General features: G+C 27.9%; 1 protein-coding gene across 1 annotated transcript; it reads right to left on the bottom strand.

The window, feature by feature from the left end:
• Positions 1 to 11,372: 11,372 nt before the first annotated feature.
• On the bottom strand, positions 11,373 to 14,523 carry LOC130966663 (uncharacterized). The gene is made up of 5 exons (XM_057891481.1): positions 14,178 to 14,523; positions 13,972 to 14,076; positions 13,476 to 13,561; positions 12,978 to 13,177; positions 11,373 to 11,606 (listed from the first exon to the last, which is right to left on the bottom strand). Exons 1-5 carry the CDS (start codon positions 14,381 to 14,383, stop codon positions 11,511 to 11,513), a joined length of 693 nt encoding a protein of 230 aa, XP_057747464.1. The 5' UTR covers positions 14,384 to 14,523; the 3' UTR covers positions 11,373 to 11,510.
• Between the last annotated feature and the right edge of the window lie 769 nt (positions 14,524 to 15,292).

Below are 15,292 nucleotides of genomic sequence, written 5' to 3'. Positions count from 1 at the left end.
TAGTTCATTGGTGAGCAAGGAGGGTTCATCCTCCCAAGTCTCATTACCAAATAACTTGGCATTCAGCTTCATGATTGCTCCAAGGTACTTAGAAACTTACTTTTCAATAATATCTTTATCCTCTTCAGAGGAAGAATACTCATCAGAGCTCATGAATGGCAGAAGTAGGTTCAATGGAATCTCTATGGTCTCTATATGAGCCTCAGATTCCCTTGGTTCCTCAAAAGGGAACTTCTCTTCGTTCTGAGGACATCCTATGATGTTTTTCTCACTGGGAATCACGTCCTCCTCACTCTCTCTAGGTTCGGCCATGTTGGTCATGGTTATGGCCTTGCACTCTCTCTTGAGATTTTTTTTTCTGTATTACTTGGGAGAGTGCTAGGAGGAGTTTCAGTAACCTTTTTACTCAGCTGACCCACTTGTGCCTCCAAATTTCTAATGGAGGGTCTTGTTTCATTCATGAAATTTAGTGTGGTCTTAGATAAATCAGAGACTACGGTTGCTAAGTCAGAATGACTCTGCTCAGAGTTCTCTATCTGTTGCTGAGAAGATGATGGAAAAGGCTTGCTATTGCTAAACCTATTTCTTCCACCATTATTGTTGTTGAAGCCTTGTTGAGGCTTCTGTTGGTCCTTCCATGAGAAATTTGGATGATTTCTCCATGAAGAATTATAGGTGTTTTCATAGGGTTCTCCCATGTAATTTACCTCTTCCTTTGCAGGGTTCTCAAGATCATAAGCTTCTTCTTCAGAAGATACTTCTTTATTACTGCTGGATACAGCTTGCAATCCAATCAGATTCTGAAAAATTATATTGACTTGCTGAGTCAATAATTTATTCTGAGCAAATATGGCATTCAGAGTATCAATATCAAGAAGTTCTTTCTTCTGAGTTGTCCCATTGTTCACAGGATTTCTTTTGGAAGTGTACATGAACTGGTTATTTGCAACCATTTCAATGAGTTCCTGGGCTTCTGCAGGCGTTTTCTTTAGATAAATAGATTTGCTTGCAAAATGGTCCAATGATATCTTGGATAACTCAGACAGACCATCATAGAAGATACCTATGATTCTCCATTCTGAAAGCATGTTTGAAAGACACCTTTTGATCAATTGCTTGTATCTTTCCCAAGCTTCATAGAGGGATTCACCTTCCTTCTATTTGAAGGTTTGAACTTCCACTCTAAGCTTACTCATCTTTTGAGGTGGGAAGAATTTAGCTAAGAAGGCATTGACCAGCTTTTTCCAAGAGTTCATGCTGTCTCTAGGTTGTGAGTTCAACCATATACTAGCTCTGTCTTGTACAGCAAAAGGGAAAAGCATAAGTCTGTAGACCTCGGGATCAACTCCATTGGTCTTAACAGTATCACAGATTTGTAAAAATTCAGCCAAGAACTGATGAGGATCTTCCAATGGAAGTGCATGAAACTTGCAATTCTGTTGCATCAGAAAAACTAATTGAGGCTTAAACTTAAAGTTGTTTGCTTCAATGGCAGGAATAGAGATGCTTCTCCCATAGAAGTCGGGAGTTGGTGCAGTAAAGTCACCAAGCACCTTCCTTGCATTATTGTTGTTGGGTTCGGCCATGTCTATTTTGTCTACTTCCTTTTTGAAAATTTCCGTCAGGTCCTCTTCAGAGTATTGTGCTTTAGCTGCTCTTAGCTTCCTCTTCAGAGCCCTTTCAGGTTCAGGATCAACTTCAACAAGAATGCCTTTGTCCTTGTTCCTGCTCATATGAAAAAGAAGAGAACAAGAAAGTATGGAATCCTCTATGTCACAGTATAGAGATTCCTTGAGGTGTCAGAGGAAAATAGGAATAGAAGGATGAGGTAGAGAGAAGAATTCGAACTTATAGAGAGGGAGGGGGTCCGAATTATTAAAGGAGGATAAGTGTTAGTGATTAAATAGAAAGAGATGAGAGAGAGTTTTCAAAAATTAAAAAGATTTTTGAAAAAGTGGTTAGTGATTTTCGAAAATTGGGAGTGGAAAAGTGGTTAGGTGGTTTTGAAAAAGATAAGAAATAGTGATTAGTTGAAAAAGATTTGAAAATAATTTTGAAAAGATAAGAAGTTAGAAAAAAAGGTTGAAATCAAATTAAAAGAGATATGATTGAAAAAATTTAATTTTAAAAAGATATGATTTTAAAAATATATGATTGAAAAGATATGATTGAAGAAGATTTTTAAAATTGATGACTTGACTAACAAGAAATTAAAAGATATGATTCTAAAATTCAAATATTGAACCTTTCTTAACAAGAAAGTAACAAACTTGAAATTTTTGAATCACAACATTAATTGTTAGCAAGGATTTTCAAAAATATTAAAAGAAAAATAAAAAAGATTTGATTTTGAAAAAGATATGATTGATAAGAGAGGATATGAAAAATATAAGGTTTGAAAAATTAGTTTTAAAACTTGAAAAATTGAAAAAGATTTGAATTGAAAACAAAATTACCTCCTTGGTGTTATCCTGGCGTTAAACGCCCAGGATGCTAGGTATTCTGGCATTTAACGCCCAGAATGCTACCTCTTTGGGTGTTTAACGCCTAACCAGGTACCCTGGTTTGCGTTAAACGCCAGAAATCCTTTCTTACTGGGCGTTTTGAACGTCCAGCTTTTTCTCTGTGATTCCTTTGCTATATGTTCTGAATCTTTAATTCTCTGTATTACTGACTTGAAAAGATATATTTTTGAATTTTTTGAATTTTTAATGATGATAGAGAAAAACAACAAAATGAAACTAATCATGAAAAACTAGGATCAAATAAGGGATGCATGCAAGAACACTTTGAGTGTCAAGATGAACATCTAGAACACTATGAATGTTATGATGAACATCAAGAACATTTTTTTGAAAATTTTTAAGAAAAGAAAGACATGCAAGACACCAAACTTAGAAATTTTCATACTAGAGACACTAACAATTTGAGAATGCACATGAGAAACAACAAAAGACACAAAACAAGAGAATTTAAAGATCAGAAAAAGAAAATCATCAAGAACAACTTGAAGATTAACGAAGAACACAAGAACACATTTTCAAAAAATGCAAGAAAAATAAAAAACATGCAATTGACACCAAACTTAAAATTTGACACTAGACTCAAACAAGAAATACAAAATATTTTGTTGTTTTATGATTTTGTAATTTTTTTTGTATTTTTTTCGAAAATTATTTTGAAAAAGAAAATAAGAAACTCAAAATTTTTAATAAGAATTCCAGAAATCATGCAATGTTAGTCTAAAGCTTCAATCTAAAAAGATTAGGCATGGCTAGCCAAGCTTTAGTAGAGCATTACACACAACAGCCAAATTGATGGGAATAAAAAAGACTCCTGTGATGATAAAAGCATCATCTGAAACTCTAGAATTCATTCTTAAAAATTCTGAAGAGCAAAATAAAAAAAAAAGAAAATTACCTAATCTGAGCAACAAGATGAACCATCAGTTGTCCAAACTCGAACAATCTCCAGCAACGGCGCCAAAACTTGGTACGCGAAATCGTGATCTCACACACTTTCTTCACAACTCCGCGTAGCTGACCAGCAAGTGCACTGGGTTGTCCAAGTAATACCTTACGTGAGTAAGGGTCAATCCCACGGAGATTGTCGGCTTGAAGCAAGCTATGGTCATCTTGTAAATCTCAGTAAGGCATATTCAAATGGTTATGGGATTTTGATAATTAAAAGACAAATAAAACATAAAATAGGATAGAGATACTTATGTAATTCATTGGTAGAAATTTCAAATAAGCGTATGGAGATGCTTTGTTCCTTTTGAATCCCTGCTTTCCTACTGCTTTCATCCAGTCATGCGTACTCCTTTCCATGGCAAGCTTTTTGTTGGGGGATCACTGTTGTGAATGACTACTGTCCGTCCTATCAGTAAAAATAGTCCGGCTACGGGTTACGTAGGGCTAATCATCTGTCGGTTCTCACTTGTGTTGGAATAAGATCCAATGATCCTTTTGCGCACTGTCACTACGCCCAGCACTCACGAGTTTAAAGCTCGTCACAGTTATCCCATCCTAGATCCTACTCGGAATACCACAGATAAGGTTTAGACTTTTCGGATCTCAAGATGCTGCCAATTGATTCTAGCTTATACCACGAAGACTCTGATCTCACGGAATGGAAGGCTCTATTGTCAAGAGAGGCAACCATGCGTCGTGGACCAGGAGGCCAAGAGATATGCATTCAAGCTTGTTTTCAGGTAGAACGGAAGTGGTTGTCAGGCACGCGTTCATAAGTGAGAATGGTGATGAGTGTCACTTGATCATCACATTCATCATGTTGAAGTGCGAATGAACATCTTAGAAAAAGAATAAGCTTGAATTGAATAGAAAACAGTAGTAATTGCATTAATTCATGAGGAACAGCAGAGCTCCACACCTTAATCTATAAGGTGTAGAAACTCCACCGTTGAAAATACATAAGTGATGAAGGTCCAGGCATGGCCGAATGGCCAACCTCCTAAGCGTGATCAAGAGATCAATAGTGATACAAAGATAGTCTCCAAAATGGTCTAAAGATCTCCATATAAAAATACAATAGTAAAAGGTCCTTTTTATAATAAACTAGTAACCTAGGGTTTACAGAAATAAGTAAATGATGCAGAAATCCACTTCCGGGGGCCCATTTGGTATGTGCTTGGGCTGAGCATTGAAGCTTTCATGTGCATAGGCTTTTCTTGGAGCTAAACGCCAGTTTTTATGCCAGTTCTAGCATTTAACACCAGAAAAGGGTAGAAAGTTGGCATTAAAACGCCAGTTTGCATTATCAAAACTCAGGCAAAGTATGAATTATTATATATTACTGGAAAGCCCAAGATGTCTACTTTCCAACGCAATTGAGAGTGCACCAATTGGGCGTTTGTAGCTATAGAAAATCCATTCGAGTACATAGAGGTCAGAATCCAACAGCATCTGCAGTCCTTTTTCAGCCTCTGAATCAGATTTTTGCTCAGGTCCTTCAATTTCAGCCAGAAAATACCTAAAATCACAGAAAAACACATAAACTCATAGTAAAATCTAGAAATATGATTTTTGCATAAAAACTAATAATTATATACTAAAAACTATCTAAATCATACTAAAAATTACCTGAAAATAATGCCAAATTAAAAAGCGTATAAATTATCCGCTCATCAATCATGTAAGAATTAATTCATGGCAAACTATATGTGACTAAATACTAATTCCTTAGACCTTTTTAGTCTCCTCTAAAATTCATCAACCGCCAATTCCTTGGTCAATTAATTCCAATTAGAGGACGAAGTTTAATTCTAGTTATTATGCCACAAAAATCCTAATTATCCAAATATAAGAGGATTATATGTCACGTATCCCGTTAAATCTAGATAATTAGAAATTTTGGAAAATATATTTTCAAGCTGTTGTTCAAGTAAAGAGTTTTTCCAAGTTATACAAGAACTCAATTAGAAAGAGGGTCATACTTTCGTTCCACCCAATTTCATAAAATAAAGAACAAAAATAATTCTTGAAATATAAATCAGTACATAAATTAAAATAGAAAAAACAAGGAATAGAATCAATCCATACAATAGACAGAGCTCCTAACCTTAACAGTGGAGGTTTAGTTTCTCATGGAAAAGAGTGAAAACTAGGATTCTGGTAAACTGTGAATTTTTGGGATGAGATGGAATAATCCCCAGAAGAAAAGTTTCCTATTTTTATATCTAATCCTAATTAATTTAAAATCTATTTTATAAAATTAAAATAATATCTTTTCCTACTTTAAAATAAAATTTAAATTTAAATCAGAATTAATTAAATAATCCGCGTCTTGTAACGTGGCGACCACTTGGCTTCACTGGATCCACGCCTAACTTGATTAAGAGCTGCGCCTAACTTCATGCTGTTCACCACACAAGGCGCCTTACTTGGACTGAAGAGGAGGCAATGCGCTTTACTTGGAGGAGAGCAAATGTTGCGTGTTGTTGTTGTTTCTTGCGTCTAACTTGAGAAATCTCAAGTTAGGCGCAGCCTTGGCAGAGTTGATGGAAGATAAGTATAGACTATTATATATCGTTGGAAAGCTCTAGAAGTTAGCTTTTCAACGTTTTTGGAATCACGTCAATTGGACCTCTGTAGCTCGAGTTGTTCAGATTTGAGTGCAGAGAGGTCAAGGTTAACAGTATCATTCGCCTTCTTCTCTTTTTCTGTGGAAACTCCATCAGATCCAGCCAAATACTACCTAAAATAAATATAATTGCACAGGACTCAAAGTAGCATCCATAGTGGCTAAAAGATAATTGATTCTTGATTAAACTCAACAATTTAAATGCAAATTCACTAGGAAAAGATATGAAAGATGCTCACGCATCAGTGTTGCGATTAAAGTCGTTGTGGTTGTTGAGAAAGCAAGTGGAGCCGAGTTGTTGGTTGCCGTCAATTCGGATTGAGACAGAAAGGACTTTGTGAGGCGTTTGGGCTGTGGTTTCGCTTGTCAAGGTAGGGAATTTTTATACAAACTAATGTATTTAAATTGAAAATTGTTACAAATAGATATGATGTGCGAAATCTATTTCTGGTGATTATGTGAGTCTTATGAATTGTCTGATTTGTATTGAATGAATATGATTGCCAGTTTGATTGAAATAATGTTTGATTTTGTTCAAAATAAAGGTTTCTGGTTGTTTTGAATTGAAAGGATTTTAGTAATTAAAGTCTAAATTTTTTTTACTGGAAATTGAGTAGATATAAATCTGGAAATTATAAAATTTTATTATTAACTTAAATAAATTAGTACCATAAAACTAAATTTAATGTCTATTTTAAAAATAATTTCTGACCTTTTATTCTTTTAATTATTAATAATTTAAATAAAGTAATACCCTATAACTTATTTTTATTATCTATTTTAAGTAATTACTAACATTCTATTTTTCTAATTATTTGCTTGTCTTATTTATCATTTATACTTTCAATCAATTATATTAATAAACAAATAAACTAAATTAACTTGGTTATACTTGGATTATTCAACAATTCAACATAATCTTTTTAATTTAGGATAACTACTAACGATAGAAAATAAAAAATTTAGAGTAATTCAATAGTATGAACATTAATTATTATTGTGAAATAACCTAAAATCACAATGTAATTTATTTTTAAAAAAATAATCAAGTATTATTGTTAATTATGAAATAACCTAAAATCATAATGCATTTTATTTTTAAAGAAACAATCATCCATTAATATCTGTAAATAAAAACTATCGTCAAAATGCTTTGATTAAAAATATGAAGGGTTAATTACTATTCATTATTAATAATATATCGATTATACCAAAAAATAAAAATATAATTTTTCACATTTACACCGTTAGAAGAATTACCATCATGAGTAAAATTTTGTCAGAAAAAAGAATAAAATTACATACATAATGAATTTAAAAAATAAATATCGTTAAGTAATTATGCATTTTTTAATAAATAGTAAAAAATTAAATATCCTAAACTATATTCTTTCAATACAATTTATAAATATTAATAATGAAAATAGTCTCACTAATGTAAATGATGAATACAATAATTATATAAAGGAAAAGTATAAGGAACCAAAAGCTTATCAGCTAAAAACTAAACAAAACTATATTAATTTTTATCAATAATTAATTAATTTTAAATTTTTTAAATTTAAAATTTAAAAAATTTTAAATTGATTAAGTAAACCTAATTAAAACCTATAAAAACCTTCCTCTTTTTTCTCACATTAATCTATCCACTTCTAACAATCATAAATTCGAAAAATATATAAAAGAATATCCATTTAATATGAAAAAGAAACATTCTAATACTTAGTAGAAGAAACATCCATGTATATTAACTCGTAAAAATTTTGAATTCATCCAAAAGTATTTGGCTGGGTTTTGGCTGATATGCTTTTGGTTCCCTAGCTTTACTCTTATATAAAAAAATAACTAATTACATAATTGCATAATTTTCAAAATCCTATATAGTTGAATCTAATGGACAAATAAAAAAATATCTATATGATAATATCTTAATATTTTAGCATACTATAAATTATATCATAAATTTATATATCATATTATAATTTTAAGTAAACTCCTTAAACACATTATAACATAAACCATCTAAAAAGATACACCAAATTAACGAATATCACATGGGTCACAACATACACTCTAAATTGTCACGATATTTCAAATAAAAAGAGCATCAATACAGAAAAATCAATGAATATAACTAAAATAAAGAGCAACAAAGAGACACACAAAAAAATAATAAAGAGAATCAATAAAAGTATTAACATATAAACTACATACACGAACAATATATATATTAATTGTGAATAAAAAAAAGACTATATATATAAACCACATACACAAACAACGTATATATTAATTCTGAATAAAAAAACAATATATATATATATATATATATATATATATATATATATATATATATGAATTGAAGCACACATGACAAAATAGAATATTACAAAATAAAATTATAGTAAGATTATTTAAAAACAACGTAAAGATAACACATCTTTTTTGTTAATCAGATGCTAAAAGAAAAAAAAAATGCACCTAATAATAATCAATTAAAATAAACAAAAATTAAAATAAAAAATAAAAAATAAAATGTATAAATAAAGATAAAAGAAACAAAAATTAAAGAAATTATAAAAATTGTACCTTAAACATGAGAGAGAGGAGGAAGGGAGGGAGGGAAGGAGAGAAAAGAGAGCGAATGAGTAAAAAAATATTTGATCTTGTATAAATAGATGATATTGAGAAAAATAATTTAATTAAATTAATTATTAAATAATTTGATATTTACTCCAATCAAATCAAATAATTAATATAATTAACCAAATTAATTAACTGATATAATTAATCAATTCATATAAATTATAATAAATGGTGAGATTTGAATGTCTAATCAAATTAATTAATTGATATAATTAATTAATTATAATTGATTTGCTTTAACGAATTAAATGAAATAAATCAAAAAATACTTCAAGAGCATGCCATATCAGTTTCATCATTAAGTGTAAAAATATGATTTTTATATAATAGAATAAATAGAATAGATAGATAATAAAGATATTTTCTTAAATTAGTATAATTATGCATTATTTATTAAATATTAATTGTAATATTGTAATATAATTATAATAAAGATATTTTTTAAAATAAATTTATTTAGAGAAATATAAATTGGTTATTAATAATCAGTGCCATTATCATATAATTATCATATTATCAATATAATTAAAATGATTAAAAATATTTTTGATTGATAATTGATAAGTAGTTTAATAATGTATTAAATATTGATTTTATATAACTATAATAAAGATATTTTCTAAATTAGTATAATTATGTATTATTCATTAAATATTAATTATAGTAAAGATATTTTTTATAAAATAATTTAAAATAGAAAATAGAAAAATTTATTTTGGAGAGAAAACAGAGTCGTAAGAGATTGACACGTCACCTTCATTAGTTGGGAAAAATTCAATTTTAATATATTATAAATAGATAGATATTCGTGGAGGTCTTTAGAAATGTTTAATGAGGTGGTTTTTTGTGATTTTTTTTTTCATGGTATCTATGCACTATATGTAATCATTATGTGATGTGATGTAGCTAGATTACTTTGTTTAATGGTAGATTATTCATATTCGTGTATGATCGTGCTACGAAGTTACTATATATAGATAGTTTTTTTATTCATTTCTATTTATTAGTCGATAGATAAAAACATTTTTTATAAGAAATCTAAATATAAAATTATTTTTTAGAAAATCTTTTAAAAAAATAATTTAAAAAATTTTTGTTTTAGAAATTTATCCAAATAAGCCGTTAATATTATGTTGGTATTGAATGTCTTAATTTTGATAAAAAATATTTTCTATTGAAGATATATAAAAGCAAAAAGAAGGAAACTAATGATTTTCTATTGAAGATGAAGAGAGAAAAAGAAGAAACAAGGAAATGATTTTCTGCAAATGATTTTCTCTTTCTTTATTTCAAAATTTTGAGAGAACAATCAAATAAGGCAAGCCTTAAGGAACTTAGCATGTAATAGCTTTGACATATTCTGTTTGGGAGCCATTCAGATAAAAACGTCTAAAATGTCTTTTTTTTTTTAATATTTTTCAGTAATTAAAATTTAACATATATAATCGATTAAATTATATTATTTTTGTTAAAATTAGGCTAGACAAATTAATTTAACCGAAAAAATTGTGAATCAAATCTTGAACTGATCTAAATTAATAATATTTTTTTATAAAAAATTACTATAATACCCTTATTATAGAAAATGATTAAAATATTCTTATTATATATATATATATATATATATATATATATTAATTTTAAAAATTTTAAATCCTAACCATATGATAGAAAAATAAAAAACTAAAATTTAGAATTCTCAAAATTAATATATATAATAGAAATATTTTAATTATTTTCTATAATAGGATATTGTAGTCATTTTCTATAAAAAAAAATATTAATTTAGACCAATTCAAAATTTGATTCACCATTTTTTAGTCAAATCAATTTATCTAATTTAATTTTAACAAAAATAACATGATTTAATCGATTATATATATTAAATTTTAATTATTAAAAAATATCTTTATAAAAAACGTTTTCAGCATCTTTATCTAATGGCTCCTATTCTGTTTATATACATTCAATTTGACTCCATTGGGATGAAAATGATTAAACAAACTCTTGAGGCAAAAAGGAAAAAAAAAGGAAGCATGAATCAATTGTAAGATTTAGTTTAGAAGCTTATGCGTTGGTCATTCAAAAATTACAACTGATTGAAGGTTTAAGTTACTCAAGTAATTAAACGCTCTTGTCCTCAAATAATAATAGGAAAATCATAAGGAACTCACTTTTAAACCGTTAATATATATATATATATATATATATATATATATATATATATATATATATATATATATATATATATTAGTCAATTTTTTATTTTAAAATTATTTTTTAATCTTGTTTTAGAGAATTTAGGACATATAATTTAATATTTAGAACTTAAAATTTAAAATAAAAAATTTGACTCACAGTAACTGATAAAAGTTAGTTTCATAATTAATCTCTTAATAATAATCTACAAGGCTCATGAGCAAATGAATATGTCCAAAGTGCTAATGCTTAGCTTCTAGGAAGCACACGAAATATTTTACATATATGAAAATTGACGGACATTTAAATATAATTTTGGACTGTCAAATTGATCATTTTAGTGGAATAATACTATATATTCACATTTTTTTGTTAATTAAATTTAATTAAATTAATTTAATATAATAAATATTAATTATAATTAATATTATTTTAAATTTTATTATTTAATTTAGTTGGACTGAATTCATTAAAAAAAGTTGAATAATGTATAACTAACATTACTATTTTAGTGCATAACTAAATATCACATGCATGCATTGAAATTCAACATTGATATTCCTCTAATTCTGATCCTTGGCTTGCACTGTAGTCGTGACAGTTTTTAATTCCTGTGTTGACTCAACGAAGGATTCCAGCTGCTCACTAATGTCTTCTATCTGCAAGTTGCATGTGCAAATTAAACATTATTAATTAACTTATTACATTTAATTTAATTATTCAAATCAGAGATCAACATTCTTCAACGCATACAATTGTATCTTTTTAAAAAATCAGTTGTCCTTCAAAATATATAATTCAATTGGTGTTTTTAAAGAGTTCTTAAAGTGAAACAGAAATCTTACTTTATATTTGCTACTAGATATAATGATTGGATATATTTTTTCTCTTTTAAAGAAAACTAAGATGAATGAACTTGTTTAAATACAGTTTTATTAATTATAAATTTGTATTTTTTTTAAGGTTATCATAATATCATCATAAAAAATTATTACATAATATTTAAATAAAAAGTTTGTTTGAATGATAAATATCCCCCACATAGTGGTTGGTCGCGTGCACAGGATAAATTGTCGGGTTCTGATTTGTTAGCACTTACCACCTCCGGATACCACAATATGAAAATTTAAAAGTTGATATAAGATATGTATTTCCATGTAAAATATCACAAAAAAAAAAGTTAAAAGAGCCAACACTTTTATTAAAATTTGATCAATATTTAATTATAATAAAATAAATAATTTTATGTTAGTAAATATAATTTTATATTATTAAAAATATTATTAATAATTAAATAATAACTATAAATTATAAAATTTATTAAATTCCAAATATTTCTAGATTACAATACTAAATTATTTATTACAACAGGAATTGATAAAAAAATAAATTAAATAAAATAAAATAAGCACACAACCAAAACAAAATTTTTGAAGTACAAAAAAGTAGTGTTGAAAGTATCAACAATCAAGTTGTAAATTTTTAACCTTATCGTTATCGCTTTTTAATATATACATTTTATTTCACCTTCTTATAAATTATAGTAAATAAACTATAGGCTTTAACTTGTTTCCCACATTTTTTTTAAGTGAGAAAGGATGTGCACGTTATTTGATTATTACGATGCTTTGGGTGGGTGGGTGACAGATCAGAGAATAAAATATCATCATGGGATCGAAAAAAGATAAGAAAAGGACAAGGAGAAGTTGGTGATGTTCAAAGAGAAATAGGTTAATAATACGTTTGAGTCGTATTATTTTTAAGATTAGCAGTAGATGTTAAATAGACAATAATTAATTCAGTGCATCTTAGATAAAAGTATTCATTTTTAAAAGAATATTCGTTATTTCAAAAACGCTAATATTTAAGTTTATATTAAAATATTTATCATAATATATATTTGATACATTAAAATTTTCGTCTATTTATATTTTAATATAAATATTTTAGTCAACACATACTCTGCTAATATATTTAGATTTTTTTTAATAAATATACTTTAATAAAATAACACACAAAAAACTCATTACCTTTTCTAATGCAGCCTCCGCCATTTCAGCACTCTTGTCTATTTTCTCAGCCAAATTTTCAATATACTCAGCAGCATCCTGAAGCTTTCCCTCAGGAAGATTATTGGCTGCTTCTTCTGCCACTTTTTCCACTCTCTCAGCCACATCTTCCACCATATCTACAACCTTTTCTGCTTGATCTATTGTTGTTTGAAGTTTGTCTACACAAATATCATACACAATAATTTCAAGAGATATACTTAGATAGCAAGGTTGGTGCAAGTTAATTAATTATTTATTTGGGCTAATAGCAATATTTAAGAGTGCTTTTCTTATATAACAAGTATTGAAATTTAGATCTTTTAATTATAAAAATTTTGATTTCATATTACAGAATTATTTTTTTTAAAGATTAAACTAATTAATAAACTAAAAGAAGGTATATAAATGATTATATTTCGTTAATGAAAACAATAATTGATTAAATCCTTAACATAGATCATATAATTATTTTCTTACCTTGCAATTGTAACAAAGGTCCCCATTTGCCCTTGGTGGCAAAGGATAGAAGTACTGTAACTGCAGATCCACCAACCCAAACTTGCCTGCATCACAAGAATTTCATTTCCTATGAAATACAAATTTACATCAAACTTCAAAGTAAAAATAAAGGTTCCCAAATACACCAAATAAAGTGAGATTTGGTCAAACAAAGTAAGCAAGCAACTAATTATTTACCACATCACGGTAAACAACTCCAACATAATTACTCCAACCTTCATTTATTCAGATCCTTTGATTTTTCTTTTGTTTTTTTCTTTTAAAAAGAGGTTTATATACTTTATAGTCATTATGGGCTATTTTGGTGTTATTTTAATTTATTTTGGTTTGCTTTTTACTCAATGAATACTCAAGAAGAAGACAACGGAAATTAAAAAAAAAAGGTTAAGAAAGAAAAAAAAAAGACACGAGATTAAAAGTATCCAAAAACACATGCAGAGTTAATTTGCATTACCAATCAGAGAGTGAGGAGTTTGTGATGAAATCCCACAACTGGCCGTGTGAAGTTACATCAATCGGAACCGGGGTTTCTGGTGGTAAAGCACAGATCGCCAATTTTCTGCATGAATTAATTAATATTAAAGAAGCATATGCAATTATTATTATATATATATAAAAAAAAAGCTAACTAATAAATAATAAGGTTACTTATTAGCTTACTTCTTTCTAGTGCCTTCATTTTTCTTCTGATCCAGAAAAGAGAAGCGACTCTGCTTAGCTACAGAGCTGAACCGAAGACGGTGAGTGCTTGGAAACTGATCAACCTTTGAAGCATTATTATTAATATTATTGTTCTTGCATCTAACAGCTGCTCCTGATGCTAAGCAAGTTATAATTTTTTGAGTAGAGATAATTGTGTCTGCCATTGATGATGATGTGTGAATGAAATGTTTACAGGATCAGAAGTATCGATCCTTTTTGTTAAACAAGGCGCTCCTCGCCGTTGGAAAAGTTTTTGTTTTGTGATAATTAATTCCGCAGATTGAAATGAATATTGGTAGATAGCTTTTTTTAATACGGAACGTGCGTTACATCGCATGACTTTATTTTATTTTAGAGGAATGCTAGGGACAGTAATTTTGGTGTTTTGTAATTATTAATTGGCCATAAATAGTATTTTTAATGATGTAAGATTATATCTAATAATATTTAATGATGGAAGATCTATCACTTTTATTTTAATAATTAAATGCTGACTAGAAAATACAAAAATTACTAACTCCTAAACTTTCTCTTTATTTTATAAATGAAACTTTTCAATTTTTTTTAATACCAAGGAATAGTGGTCAAAGTTGCCACTTTTTTTATTGAAAATATTTTTTTTTATTTTTCTTAAAATAAATATGCAATTTATTAATTTATTGTCGTGAAAAATATTATTCAACCGACTACCGTAGTTTTATACTTATGTATTTTTCTCTTTTTTGGCTTTTTTCCCTCACCTTTTCGGTTGTCGCCGAGTCTTTTTTATATAGCATTCTCTAAGTTTTTTTATAAGATCATTTATACATTAAAATTAATTATTTAATTTATATATTTTATATAAATTAATTATTATGTATTTATATATTTTATATATTATTTAATTTATTTTAATATATATTTTATATTAATAATTAATTTTAATGATGATTAATTTTAGTGTAACTAATTTAATCTATAACTATATTTTATTAACTGAATCACCTTAAACTAAAATACTAGTTAAAATATACAACACACTTTTTCATTTTTTTTCTTTTGTATCTCCTTAATAATCATAGTTTGTTTGGCTC

This window comes from Arachis stenosperma, chromosome 3 (assembly GCF_014773155.1).
Source record: "Arachis stenosperma cultivar V10309 chromosome 3, arast.V10309.gnm1.PFL2, whole genome shotgun sequence".
In the NCBI taxonomy this organism is placed as follows: Eukaryota; Viridiplantae; Streptophyta; class Magnoliopsida; order Fabales; family Fabaceae; genus Arachis; species Arachis stenosperma.
The sequence above is the reverse complement of the archived record's forward strand: the minus strand, read 5'-3'. Positions and strand labels throughout refer to the sequence as shown.